This window comes from Oncorhynchus keta, chromosome 23 (assembly GCF_023373465.1).
Source record: "Oncorhynchus keta strain PuntledgeMale-10-30-2019 chromosome 23, Oket_V2, whole genome shotgun sequence".
NCBI lineage: Eukaryota > Metazoa > Chordata > Actinopteri > Salmoniformes > Salmonidae > Oncorhynchus > Oncorhynchus keta.
In genome coordinates this window covers 38,560,634-38,573,111 of record NC_068443.1, presented here as the reverse complement: position 1 = coordinate 38,573,111, position 12,478 = coordinate 38,560,634, and the positions used below count along the sequence as shown (strand labels likewise).

General features: G+C 39.6%; 1 protein-coding gene across 8 annotated transcripts in view; it reads right to left on the bottom strand.

Moving 5' to 3' along the window:
• Nucleotides 1–3,230: 3,230 nt before the first annotated feature.
• Nucleotides 3,231–12,478, bottom strand: part of LOC118402293 (activated CDC42 kinase 1) — a 155,377-nt gene continuing 146,129 nt past the window's right edge. For all 8 annotated transcript variants that reach the window (XM_035800380.2, XM_035800381.2, XM_035800382.2 and 5 more), the window contains 3 exons: nt 6,892–6,987; nt 6,251–6,378; nt 3,231–5,845 (listed from right to left, as the gene is read on the bottom strand). In XM_035800380.2, the coding sequence (XP_035656273.1) occupies nt 5,839–5,845; nt 6,251–6,378; nt 6,892–6,987 (231 nt within the window). In that variant the 3' untranslated portion in view covers nt 3,231–5,838. The remainder of the gene's footprint in view (nt 5,846–6,250; nt 6,379–6,891; nt 6,988–12,478) is intronic.

Here is a 12,478-nt window from a genome sequence, read left to right as displayed (position 1 = left end):
ACCATGCATTTATGATGTCAATGATGGCTTTACACACAGGTTTGCGTTCTGATGTACATACAACCTCAATTGGGCCGACCAACCAGTGCTCCCCCACATTGGCTAACCGGGCTATCTGCATTGTGTCCCACCCACCACACGCCAACCCCTCTTTTACGCTACTACTACGCTCTGTTCATCATATATGCAGAGTCACTTTAACCATATCTACATGTACATGCTACCTCAATCAGCCTGACTAACTGGTGTCTGTGTAGCATCGCTACTTTTATAGCCTCGCTACTATATATAGCCTGTCTTTTTACTGTTGTTTTATTTCTTTACCTACCTATTCACCTAATACCTTTTTGCACTATTGGTTAGAGCCTGTAAGTAAGCATTTCACTGTTCACTGTTGTATTCGGTGCACGTGACAAATGAACTTTGATTTGATCAGATGACTGAATTACTGAATCAACCATTTGGGGAGATGAGAAATCCGCAGGATTGGATAGAGAGGAAAGAAGAGAACAATAAGATTTGAGAGATGTATTTTGTTACTGTTTCAACCTCACTGTAATACCTACATGTTTCAAGCAGACCACCATAGTCCATGTGCCCAAGAAGGTCAAGGTAACCTGTCCAAATGACCACCGCCCTGTAGCACTCCCATCTGTAGCCATGAAATGCTTTAAAAGCTGGTCATCACTCAAATTAACACGATCAGCCCAGACACCCTGGACCCACTCCATTTCGCATACCACCCTAACAGATCCACAGTAATGCAATCTCTATTGCACTCCACATTGCCCTCTCCAACCAGGACAAGAGGAACACCTACATGAGAATGGTGTTCATTGATTATAGCTCAGTGTTCAACACCCTTGCGTACTCAAGTTAATCACAAAGCTCAGCACCCTGGGACTGAACACCTCCCTGGATCCTGGGCCTAGCATGTCCAAATCCACATAGATGGGGCTGTACTGGAGAGGGTCGAGAGCTTTAAATTCCTCTCTGTCCACATCACTAAGGAATTATCATGGTCAACACACACCAACACAGTCGTGAAGAAGGCTCGACAACGCTTCTTTCCAATCAGGAGATCGAAAATATTTGGCATGGGCCCTCAGATCTTCAAAAGGTTCTACAGCTGCAACATTGAGACCATCTTGACTGGTGGCTTCAACGCTTGGTATGGCAAATGCTTGGCACCCAAGCAAGACGCCACAGAGGGTGGTGCGTACGGCCCAGTACATTACTGGGGCCGAGCTCCCTGCCATCAAGGACCTCTATACCAAGCAGTGTCAGAGGAAGGCCCTAGAAATTGTTAAAGACTCCAGCCACCCAAGTCATAGACATTTCTCTCTCTGCTACCACATGGCAAGCGGTACCGATGCTCCAAGTCTGGAATCAACAGGACGATGTAGAGCTTCTACTGTACCCCCAAGCCATTAGACTGCTAAATAGGTAGTTTAATAGTTAACCAATAGCTACCGGGACAATCTGTATTGACTCTTTTTGCACTAACTCATCACATACGCTGATTATATCTATCTTGTTGCCTAGTCATTTTATCCCTACCTATATGTACATACAGTGGGGCAAAAAAGTATTTAGTCAGCCACCAATTGTGCAAGTTCTCCCACTTAAGAAGATGAGAGAGGCCTATCATTTGAAGTTGGAAGTATTGAGATAGTATTGAGATAAACTTTTGTTATTGACCAAATACTTATTTTCCACCATAATTTGCAAATAAATTCATTAAAAAATCCTGCAATGTGATTTTCTGGATTTTTTTCTTATTTTGTCTGTCATAGTTGAAGTGTACCTGTGATGAAAATTACAGGCCTCTCATCTTTTTAAGTGGGAGAACTTGCACAATTGGTGGCTGACTAAATACTTTTTTGCCCCACTGTATCTAGCTCAATTACCTCGTACCCCTGCACATCAACTCAGTACTGGTAGCCCATGAAAATAGCCAAGTTAGCGTTACTCATTGTGCATTTAGCTATTCCTCGTGTTATTATTTTTCTATTATTTCTCTTTTTTTCTCTGCATTGTTGGGAAGGGGTCTGCAAGTAAGCATTTCACTGTTCGTCTACACCAGTTTTTTTCTAAGCATTCAATTTATTTCTACATCTTTCCTCTCCATCCTTTCCTTTTCTCCCTTTTTATTTGCGAGAAACAAAATAATTTCTCTGGGGAATCTTCTGACGCCGATGCCTCCTCTAGCCCATAATGATCGGGATGACAGATATTAATAATTTTGCCTGGGAACGGCAACCATACTGTGCAGACATCACAAAGACAAATGGAGGACATGCACTTTTCATTAGTAAGCAAAAGTTCAGCAGCCCAGAAAGTGGCAGTGCGTGTGTATGAGAAAGAGTATGTTCAGGCCCTCTATTTTGGAAATGCCAACCTCCAATATTTATAACAAGCGACTCCATAGCTACATAACTGACATTTATTGCATAATAAAGTTACATTTTCCTTTTTATTGACTGCGAGTCATTTTAAATCATCATCAGGAATCCCACTGTATCATAAAACACAAATGGGACATTTTCATATCAGTTGTATAATGGAAGATCACTTTATGTACTCACACAAGTGGCATCATTTTATAATAAGAAAAATACTAATTTATAATGGGAAAACTAGGATCAATATAAATCAAGGTCTGGGTCCTTGTAGAGAGCGAAGACATCTGTCAAGAGGTTGAGTCAATCAACCTAATTGATTCAGATTGATCACTCACAAACCAAGGCCATTAAAGGGTCGCCCCTTTAATGGATACGCACACAAACACAAGACACACAGAAGGTGGACTTTACTGTACACACATTTCATGCACGCAGACTGAAATTAAACCGTAACCATCGATTTGGCCATTTGGTCCTTTAGGTGCATACAAACGATGCACATGTCATAGGGGACTTGAGTAAGATGCCCCAATGATAGCTAAGTGCATTTCATTTGAGGCTTTATTAAAAATATGTAGTTACAGAATCTCTTTCAGCTAAATTAAGAGCATACAGAGCTGTCAGTCTACCCTTTAGCTCGTTATTGCTAATTAGTCCTGGGTGAGTAATTAGCTGCACATTCTTCTAAGTGTTGTGTAAGATGCTTTTCTGACTTCAAACTAAGAGCGTGATAATTGGCACTTTCCTCGCTGTACATTAAATGCTACCCAGTCAACAGTCATCAAGATGTTCCAAGAGAAAGAATCAGACATAATGAGAGCAATGTATAAAAAAAAAAGTTAATTCTTTAATAAAAAATACATTTATACATTTGAGATCGTCAGCATTAACTTGCATTTGCCCTCTTGCACAATTCCGAACACCCAGGGGGGAAATCTACTGTACAGCCATGTGAAAATAAAACACTTTCTGGGAAAGTAAATTGGTACAGGTACGTCGGATTGAACTAACAAACCAACAAAAAGGTAATACAACCATAAAACATTTAAAAACATGAACAGGAGAACATTAATTTTGGGTAATCGTACCACAAGGTCGCTTCAGTCCTTCTACAACTACAGCAGCTTGGTATCAAATATATCAACGGTGTAAGACATGGGGACATGGAACTACAACATGGATTTTGATGTATATCAAGGAGTTCACAGCAATGGAAGCATTCTCTTTTTGTCACGGCTGGATGGCCTTGACTGTTTGGAAGAGGATAATTATTATTGCGTACAGAAAGTTCTACAATGGCTGTGTTCCAAACCAAAAACGTGTACCCTTTACCGCAGCCCTTTGAGGATTGGCTTGCATAAATCTTTACGGGAGGATAGGTATGACAGATCGCCTCACTCTATTAAATCCTGCAATAGGCTATGTGGCGTACTGTCAAATTGATTTAACACATCCAGACCTTATCTGCGAGGGCAAACGACTGAAAGAACAGGGCAACGAGACAAAGTTTGAGTTTGTAACATGAGCAAAATGTTTATGAGACAGTACACTGTGTTCACAAACAGACACTGGAGAATGTCTATACAGTCTGTTTCACACACAGAGACAGGCACAAACCCAGTCAAACGTCCAAATTGGTACAGTGACTACAGAAAGACTGGGGAAAGACCAGCCTGCAAGCCCGCTACACTGGTAGGAGTGGTCTACTTGGAGTCTGCCAGTTTAAACGTGTTGGTCTGTGCTGGAATTTTAACTGATTTGAGGTCAGTTTTCAGGCCTTCTCAGGTAAGACTTATTTACAAATTGGAATCAACTATAAAAGATCTTAATGTTCAAAAACATAATTTGAATCATAACACACGGAAAACAGCAGGTTGCGTGCAACCATTGCAGAATCTCTGCTCCACTGGTCTATGATGAATATAGAGGATAGCACAGTATAGAAAATACATCGAAAACAGACTCACATTTTACATTAGTTTGTTCTAGGTTTGGAGAGGTCTGCATACTTTATTGGCCGAGTCTAATCCAGTATTGTGACATTTTGGATCTTGCATGTGCTTTATGTGAGTAACCAACTAGGGCCAGTACTGACATTTCTTCCCCTCAAAATTCTCTGCAACCTATTGGTGATGACTAAAGGTTTTAGCTCCTAATAGTAAAGACAAGTTGCTAGGGGGTATTGTCTCTGCTCGGGGAAATCTTTGTCCTGGAGCACTGGCAACGTTCTTAATTAATTATTTAAGTATCAATGTGCTTTGAAAATAAGCAAGCCAGTGGGCCATTTTCAACAGTAGTTTTGTGTGGGAAAAGTGCTTAGAGTAGATAGTGAGGGAGCACAAAAAAAGAGTCAGGTGTCAAATCGTTCTGTTCACCAGTAGGGCACGATTAAATGGACATTTGGAGTGGATGAAATGAATAGCACTTAGAGCCACAAGTGAACTCAATTCAGGGGGAGCACATTCTAACATAAACGGCTTAACTGATCAAATGAAAATAAAACATCTCAAGAGAGTTGAACATTTTCAATATGTCCCCCTTTTCAAACGACCGGTTCAAAAGCAAAATATATGAAAGAACAGAGAACTAAAAAGAAAAAACACCACATTTCAGCGCATATTCGCTGCAAATATATAAACTCAAAACATCTGAACTCTTCTTATATATAATATACTGTATGTGTGCATAAAAAAGTAATTCCTCTCCTTAATATAAATCAAATAGAACTCTGTAGAACAGAACATAAAAGAAGGAGTCCACTTAAACGTGGACCAGATGCATATTGTTTAGTTCTCTTTAATGTTCGTTCTCTCCTTCCAGTGGGCTTTTTGAACTTTGACCTCTGCTGAAACGCAGTAGAGCACCTTGGGAGGCCTGGGAAGGCGGGCATTGCAGCAGAAGGATGCTGACAACCCGAAAACAAAGTCCCTATCCAAACTGAGGAGCCTAACACAGCACACATACAGTAGGGGTGTAGGGGAGTGCTTTGGTAGAGGAGAGGTCTACTCTTTTACTATGGTACTGCCGTTTCTGTTGATTTTCAAAGGGATGCAATACGACCCTGATTCATATAAGTTAGTAATAACACAAAGGGGTAATCTAAGTTGGTCTATTGTGGCAGTGATATAACTGAATTGGGTAGACCAGCACCGAAAAATGACATTTTTCCTTCAGTGATGAGCTATAGGTAAGGGACCAGACAACATGGTCCCTTCAAGAGTATGGTTCCACTCCTTGCGTTTTAAGCAGACTTCCGCTCCTATTCGGTGTTAGTGCGGGTTAGCTTCCAGGTCCTCAGTGTGGGCAAGACTGCATATTGGATGCATCTGGCAAATCGTAACGGAGAGACGGGAGCAGACTCCGCCCCTTCAAAGACCGCTGATGAATGAAAAGAGTTCTGAACGGACTCAGCCATGGCTCCTTGTGACATCGGTCACCGCCTGCAATCGGAGGAGAGGTTTATATTGATGTTTCGAAAACAAATCAAAGTAAATTCATAATTCCATCTAGTTTATTTGGTGCTAGATTAACGTGAGTCAATACAGTTGAAGTTGTGGATAGACAGAGTATATCAGAGGTCATAGGGCTGGACCAAGCAGCAACACACAACTAAGTGATTCTTGATTAGTAGAATCAGTCTCTTGTACCAAACTGAATAAAACTGACGGAGATGGGGACAACCTTGACGTGTCCAATAAGAAAAGTTCATTTACATTTTTAATTTAAAAACATTTTGTAACAGTGAGTGTGCCCTACTGAACATGCCTGCTTGTCTGGAGCAAAAGCCTGTCCCGCAGAGTTAGGTTCTCCTAAAATCTCTAAGTTCCATTGGGACCCTATTTTACCTTTGCCGGATGGAGCCGTAGGAGTCCAGGAGCTGAGTGCTGGCCACCTCTAGGTTCCAGTCATACATCTCCAACACCTTGAGACACTCTGTCCTGTTCTTCAGGCCAAGACAGAAAAGCTGCTCAACCTGAGAGCAACAGGATCAGTTACAACTCACCATCAGAACTTATGTATCCATCATCAGATATTTCAATACCATTTTTAAGCTAGTGCTGTTCTATTTGCACAACGTTACTAAAGAAAAATGAAGTCACACAATCTACATCTACAACTGCCTGTTTACAAATCATTGAGGTTTTTTTTGCATGTGAATATTTTTTCATAAGTTTACTATTCCTTTACTCAGCAACTCTCCAATTGTGGGTCAACTCATGCTTTTTACACACAACTTCCTAAGGCTCAGATCTAATTATTTACTCTTGACTTGTAGAAGGTTTACTAGGGCTGTTGTGATCACTGGTATAACAGACCCTTTATACACTATTGTGCCCACTCAAACTGTGCCGTGATCAGATTTTTTGCATCTGCACGATCCTTTCCAGTACGGTTTCAGCAATTAAGGTGGATGTGTAACCAGGCCAACAAAGCACAGCTCAATAGTGTGGCAAGGTAATAGTGTACTACCGCCAAGGACCCCTACCTTGAGGTAGTGCACAGCTTTCTGCACGTTCCAGTTGTGGTTCTGGAGGGCTGTCTGACACTCCTCTATAGTCACGCCATGGACCGCCTCCTGCACCTGTGGATGCCACACAAACGACAAATTAGGTCAATGTTGCTGCTACACTGACCAATCAGCTCGGCAGACCTCTGCTGTCAATCAAAACAACATAAACAAAAACTTATCAAGAGTAATTAAATGATGTAGTTTTGAGTGTCTGTCATTATTTTCGTGTCAGTGATTGGCTACATTATGTTCCTCTACCCTTATCCCGAAGTGTGCACTCATACACTCCCCCTCATGGATTTAAAAGGAATAGACAGACTGGTGTGAGGAATATGGTGGAAAGTGTCTGCAGCCATCCTTGCACCAATCCAATGCTGTTAAATGCACGAGGGAGTAAATGAGTACACACTTTTGGAGAAGGGTAGTGAATCAGATTGCAGTGAGTGAGAAAATTATATAATGAGTGAGTGAGTGCTTTAATTAGGGATGCACGATATATCGGTGAACATATCGGCGTTTGGGTCAAAAAAGATACACGTCAAATAACACTATTTTACAATAACACTATTTCACACGTTAAATAAGATCTGCTAAATGACTTAAATGTAAATGTAAATAAGCTTTTAATTTGACACGTCAAATAACAGTTCTAATATAGAATGTTGTGTGTTCTGAATTTGCACGTGCAAGCCAAGTGCCACCACTAATCAGTAGCACTGTCAAATCTGTACAAAAAAGTCTGCAGCAAGCAACCACCAGCCAAGAACGACGTGTTTACAATACCGCGTTGGTAATAAAGCGTTATTTGTTCGAACGCAACTTCTGGGGAAGCTAGCTAGCTTTAGCTTGGTAGCGTTACCTAGCTTGCACCAATACAACCAACCTGAAAACAAGGACTCCTTGGACTAGGACTCCTTGTGAGTAAGTAGCTAGGTAGCCACTTGTTGTTCGCCTACTGGAATTGAACTTCAGTTCATGAAAATAAATAGCTAGCCAGCTACTTAACCCTGTTGCCCAAAGCTAACGTTATAAGCAGCCAGCTAGCTTCATCTGGCTAGTGAGGCTCGACATGACCGGGGTATGTGTTGTGAAGCTAGCCACAATAAGGATTAGGCACAATAGTGGAATTTGCGGTTTGCCTTCAAAATAAGAGTACATATTTGAAAGTGATGCAGAATGTTACAGTAGGTGGAATAATGCCATATTTAAGCTAGATAATGTTAAACAAGGTTGGAATGTGACGCAATGAAATGGGGTATCAGTCTAATCACTGACACCCACAGAACACAACTGTGAAGAGTTTAAAAATTATCGTTGTTGCGCTTATGGCGGGACTGTTACTGTAAAATCACCTCCCCAGTCAGCCTATTGTGTGTATTTACATTCATATTGCGCTGTACAGCGTTACCTAAGGATTGGGGAAGAAATGGGGTATCAGTCTACTCAATACCCAATATATTTTTTCCCCCAACGTCCTCAGAGTTATCAGTCTCCAAAACATCCACGCAGTATTGTTTTTCCTCGGGAATAGTGTTCAATACACAAAGGTTGCCAATAAATGTGGCTCAATTCACAGTTGTTTCAGAGTCCCGCAATAAGAGCTACAACGCTAATGTTCTCTGGGTGTCACGGAGTAGACTGATACCTATGGATTGTGGATCAATGACATGGGGTAAGGCTGTACAATGAAATAAGTATGCCCCTAATGCAATTCTAAAGTATAATACATCCAGTGTGATTTCAAAATAATTTTGTCAAATTAATAAATTGTCTTGTTGATTTTATATAGAAACATTCCAACCTCATTTAGCATGATCTATTCAATTATGGCACAGTGTATTCATTTGCATCACTGTCAAAGACCCACTTTTATTTTGAAAGCTAACCGCAAAGTCCGCTATTGTGGCTAATCCTTATTGTGGCTAGCTTCACATAGATGGGTCCGACCACCATTAATCAATTAAGAACCATGTTATAAATTAGGGTTATTTTAGATGATGACACCTAGCTATATATTTAGCTCGCTAAATATAGCTACTGGAACAGTAATTTCGTTTTGCTATGTTTTTGAGGAAGAACATTGGCATCCATGAACTAGCTAGCTTTTTTAATGACCAGCACTATAGGTGCACGAGACAACTTTACCATTATCAGCATACTTATCGACGAATCGTTGTGAATTTGAAATACGAGTGATAGTGTAATCAATGTGTAATAACTATATAAAAAAATATATGAACGCATTAAATTATTATGTTATTAACAAAATAACGTTTTGGTCAGTGTGGTGTGTGTGTAACCTTTATTTAACTAGGCAAGTCAGTTAGGAACAAATTCTTATTTACAATGACGGCCTACCCCGGCCAAACCCGGACGACACTGGACCAATTGTGCGCCGCCCTATGGGACTTCCAATCACGGCCGGATGTGATACAGCCTGGATTCGAACTAGGGACTGTATTGACGCCTTGTACTGAGATGCAGTGTCTTAGACCACTGCGTCCATGTGCGCGTGTGTGTGTGTTAACTATTTAACTGTACTAGAACGCTTAAAATGCAGCTTTTTTTTATATCGGTTATCATTATCGGTAACGTTTTTGGGGGGGCAAGGAAAATATTGGATATCGGCATTGGCCATAGCGGTGCATCACTATCTTTAATGAGTGAGAGTGAGTGACTGACAGACTGCTTTAATCAAGACCTCCTATTGATCCTTTTCCAAGGCCTTTTGCGCAGTATATCCATCACCCAAGTTGTCTCTGTGCACAAAATTATATTGTTATACATCAGTTGCAATTTGGTTACAGTTTGTAATATTGAATTTCAGTTTAGTCAGGAAGCAATCAATCCACCAGAAAGAAGTAGATGCAAGCAAGCAAACAAAACAGTAAGCACAAAAATAGTGCCTAAACAGGAGTTAATGTTATGTAAAACTGGTCAAGAATTGCCTTCTGTTGCCTTCTGTTGCCCCCTCCTGTTCAATGATGGCACATGCAACAACAAAACAACGTCTGCGTCTGAAATGGCACTCTATTCCCTATAATACAGTATTCATACGCCTTGACTTATTCCACATTTTGTTGTGTTACAGCCTAAATTCAAAATTGCTTAAATATATTTTTTTCTCACCCAGTACAATACAAAATGAAAACATGATTTTAGAAATGTTTGCAAATTTAAGTATTCACACCCCGGAGTCAATACTTAGTCGAACCAACACCTGGATTGTGCAACATTTTCCTATTATTCCTTTCAAAATCCTTCAAGATCTGTCAAATTGGTTGTTGATAATTGCTATACATTTTCAGGTCTTGCCATAGATTTTCAAGTAGATTTATGTCAAAACTAACTCATCTCCCAGTGTCTGGTGAATCAGGTTTTCCTCTAGGATTCTGCTTGTGCTTATACAGTGGGTCCTCATTTAAAAGTTGCATCATACAGCAGCACAGCTTGCGGCATGTTGGCGTGCATGAAGTCATAGTATTTTACGGTCAGCATTGTTGCCATTAATGCTAGTTCGTCCACCAGGGGGATCTTGGAGGGCATCTTCTTGAAGCGTGTTGGTGCTTGCTTACTTTTCCAAATAATCCAACAGAGGTCCATGCTGGTCAGATGCTTTGATTGCTATACCCTATCCGAAAGAGCATATGCCAAGGTTTTTAATTAACCTAGTTTTGCCAAACACAAATTGTTTTACAGATAGTCTCTATCAAAATACAATGTTTTCATAGAATAATCACAGCTACATGCCTACTGATTACAATCAGTAAATACAGATTTGGGGAAAATATCCTTTTTATTGTATTCTGTTATATTCCATCATGATCATATTGTAACGGGCTGGGGAATATAAGCATGTGATGTCTGCTAAATTAACAAGTTCATTTCATTGACATTGCGCAGCCATAGCCTCAGCTACTATAGCACAGATACATACATGCTATTCTGTTATTTTTAAATAAATTGTCTTAGTACCATTTTTTTATGACCTCCTTATACAAAAAAAAAGATTTCTTTGTGATTGTGTATATTAAATAATTTATTATACTGGTGGCTATTGGTAGGCTACTCATCGAGTCCCATCTATTCTACTGTTAATATCCATATTGCGCAGTAGACCTTCATGGTGCTTGGAGGATGAAATGCTCAGGAAGTTTTAGTGTTTTACCATATTTATCTCTATGTAGGCCTACTGCTAGAGTGGAACATATAAATATTTAGGAAATGTCAGGGACAGGTGGGTTCAAGGTTTTTACTAAAATTAAGTTATTGAAATTACATGGAGCTGTAGGCCTAAGAGTCCTGTTTACTGTAGCTGTTTTAACGTAACTTACTTATTGGCATTAAGGCCTACTACAATATACAGTATATCAATCAAATCATTAATTTGGGCACGTCGTTGCACAGCACACCAGTCATCCATGTCTTTAAATACAGTCAAGCATTTTAGTTATAAAATAAAATAATAAAGGGAGCTTTGAATAAACCGCAACGTCGGGTAAAGCGAATGAATTCACAAATGCATTTGACTGTTTGTATATTGGCTGTACGAGACTTTAAAAAACTTTTTTTGTTAGAACAGACCATATGGGATCGATTATCCATTTGTTTGCAAATTATTATTGTATTGTTTTGTTGTTTATACTGTTAGAAATTCTGCTTAATTAAATTGATTAATATTATGGTGTTTCAAGAAAAACAGAAATGCATTTTACAGTAGCATATGTAGGCCTCATGGTTTCCGTTAGGAAAATATGGTGCTGTACACCGTGACCGGTTGGGAATAGGCCTAGGCTACTAAGCGACAGAGTGAAGAGCAAAATAATGCTAACATTTCCACAGCCTAATTGTAGGCTAACCAATATCCAAATGGAGATGTAGTGAAAATAAAAATCAGATTGATTTATCAAGACCAGTCCCCATGCTTGTCTCAAAGCAGCACCAAACGGTGCTGAAATAGTTGACCACACACTGGTAGGCTATTGCTTCAAATCCTATTATAACAATTGGATGACTTTGGGTATTCCAGTCAGCAACAATTTGTTGCCTTCAATTGCATTAGACTACTTTATTCAAATATTTCCATCATTCAGTGATATTTATTCCCATAGTAATTAGGTTAATATAGGTTCATTAAATAATCAAAAGGAAAAATTTGATTATTTATTAGCCTAGTGGATATAAGTATTTTAGGCATATCATGTGAGTTAGGCCTCATTCCAATTCATTGTCATAGCGCAAGAGATACTGTTGCATGACAAACAGGTGCTGTTAGATTACAATATTATTTTTCTGCCCATTTGGAACAGTGTAAACAACACTAAATAATTTAAATAATACCAGAGAGTCTGTTCTAATGCAAAACATTTTTTAAAGCCTTTAATACAGAATAGCAACAAATAAAAACAGATGGACTTCTGAAATTGCTTTATCCAACATTTTGAAGTTGCATGAGGCTTGGTGATCACAGATTCACTAGGATATTAAAAACAAACACTCAAATAGGCAACAGATGCAGGAACAGAAACATGGGGCTGAGTGACTCACTCATTCCTGGCTTTTG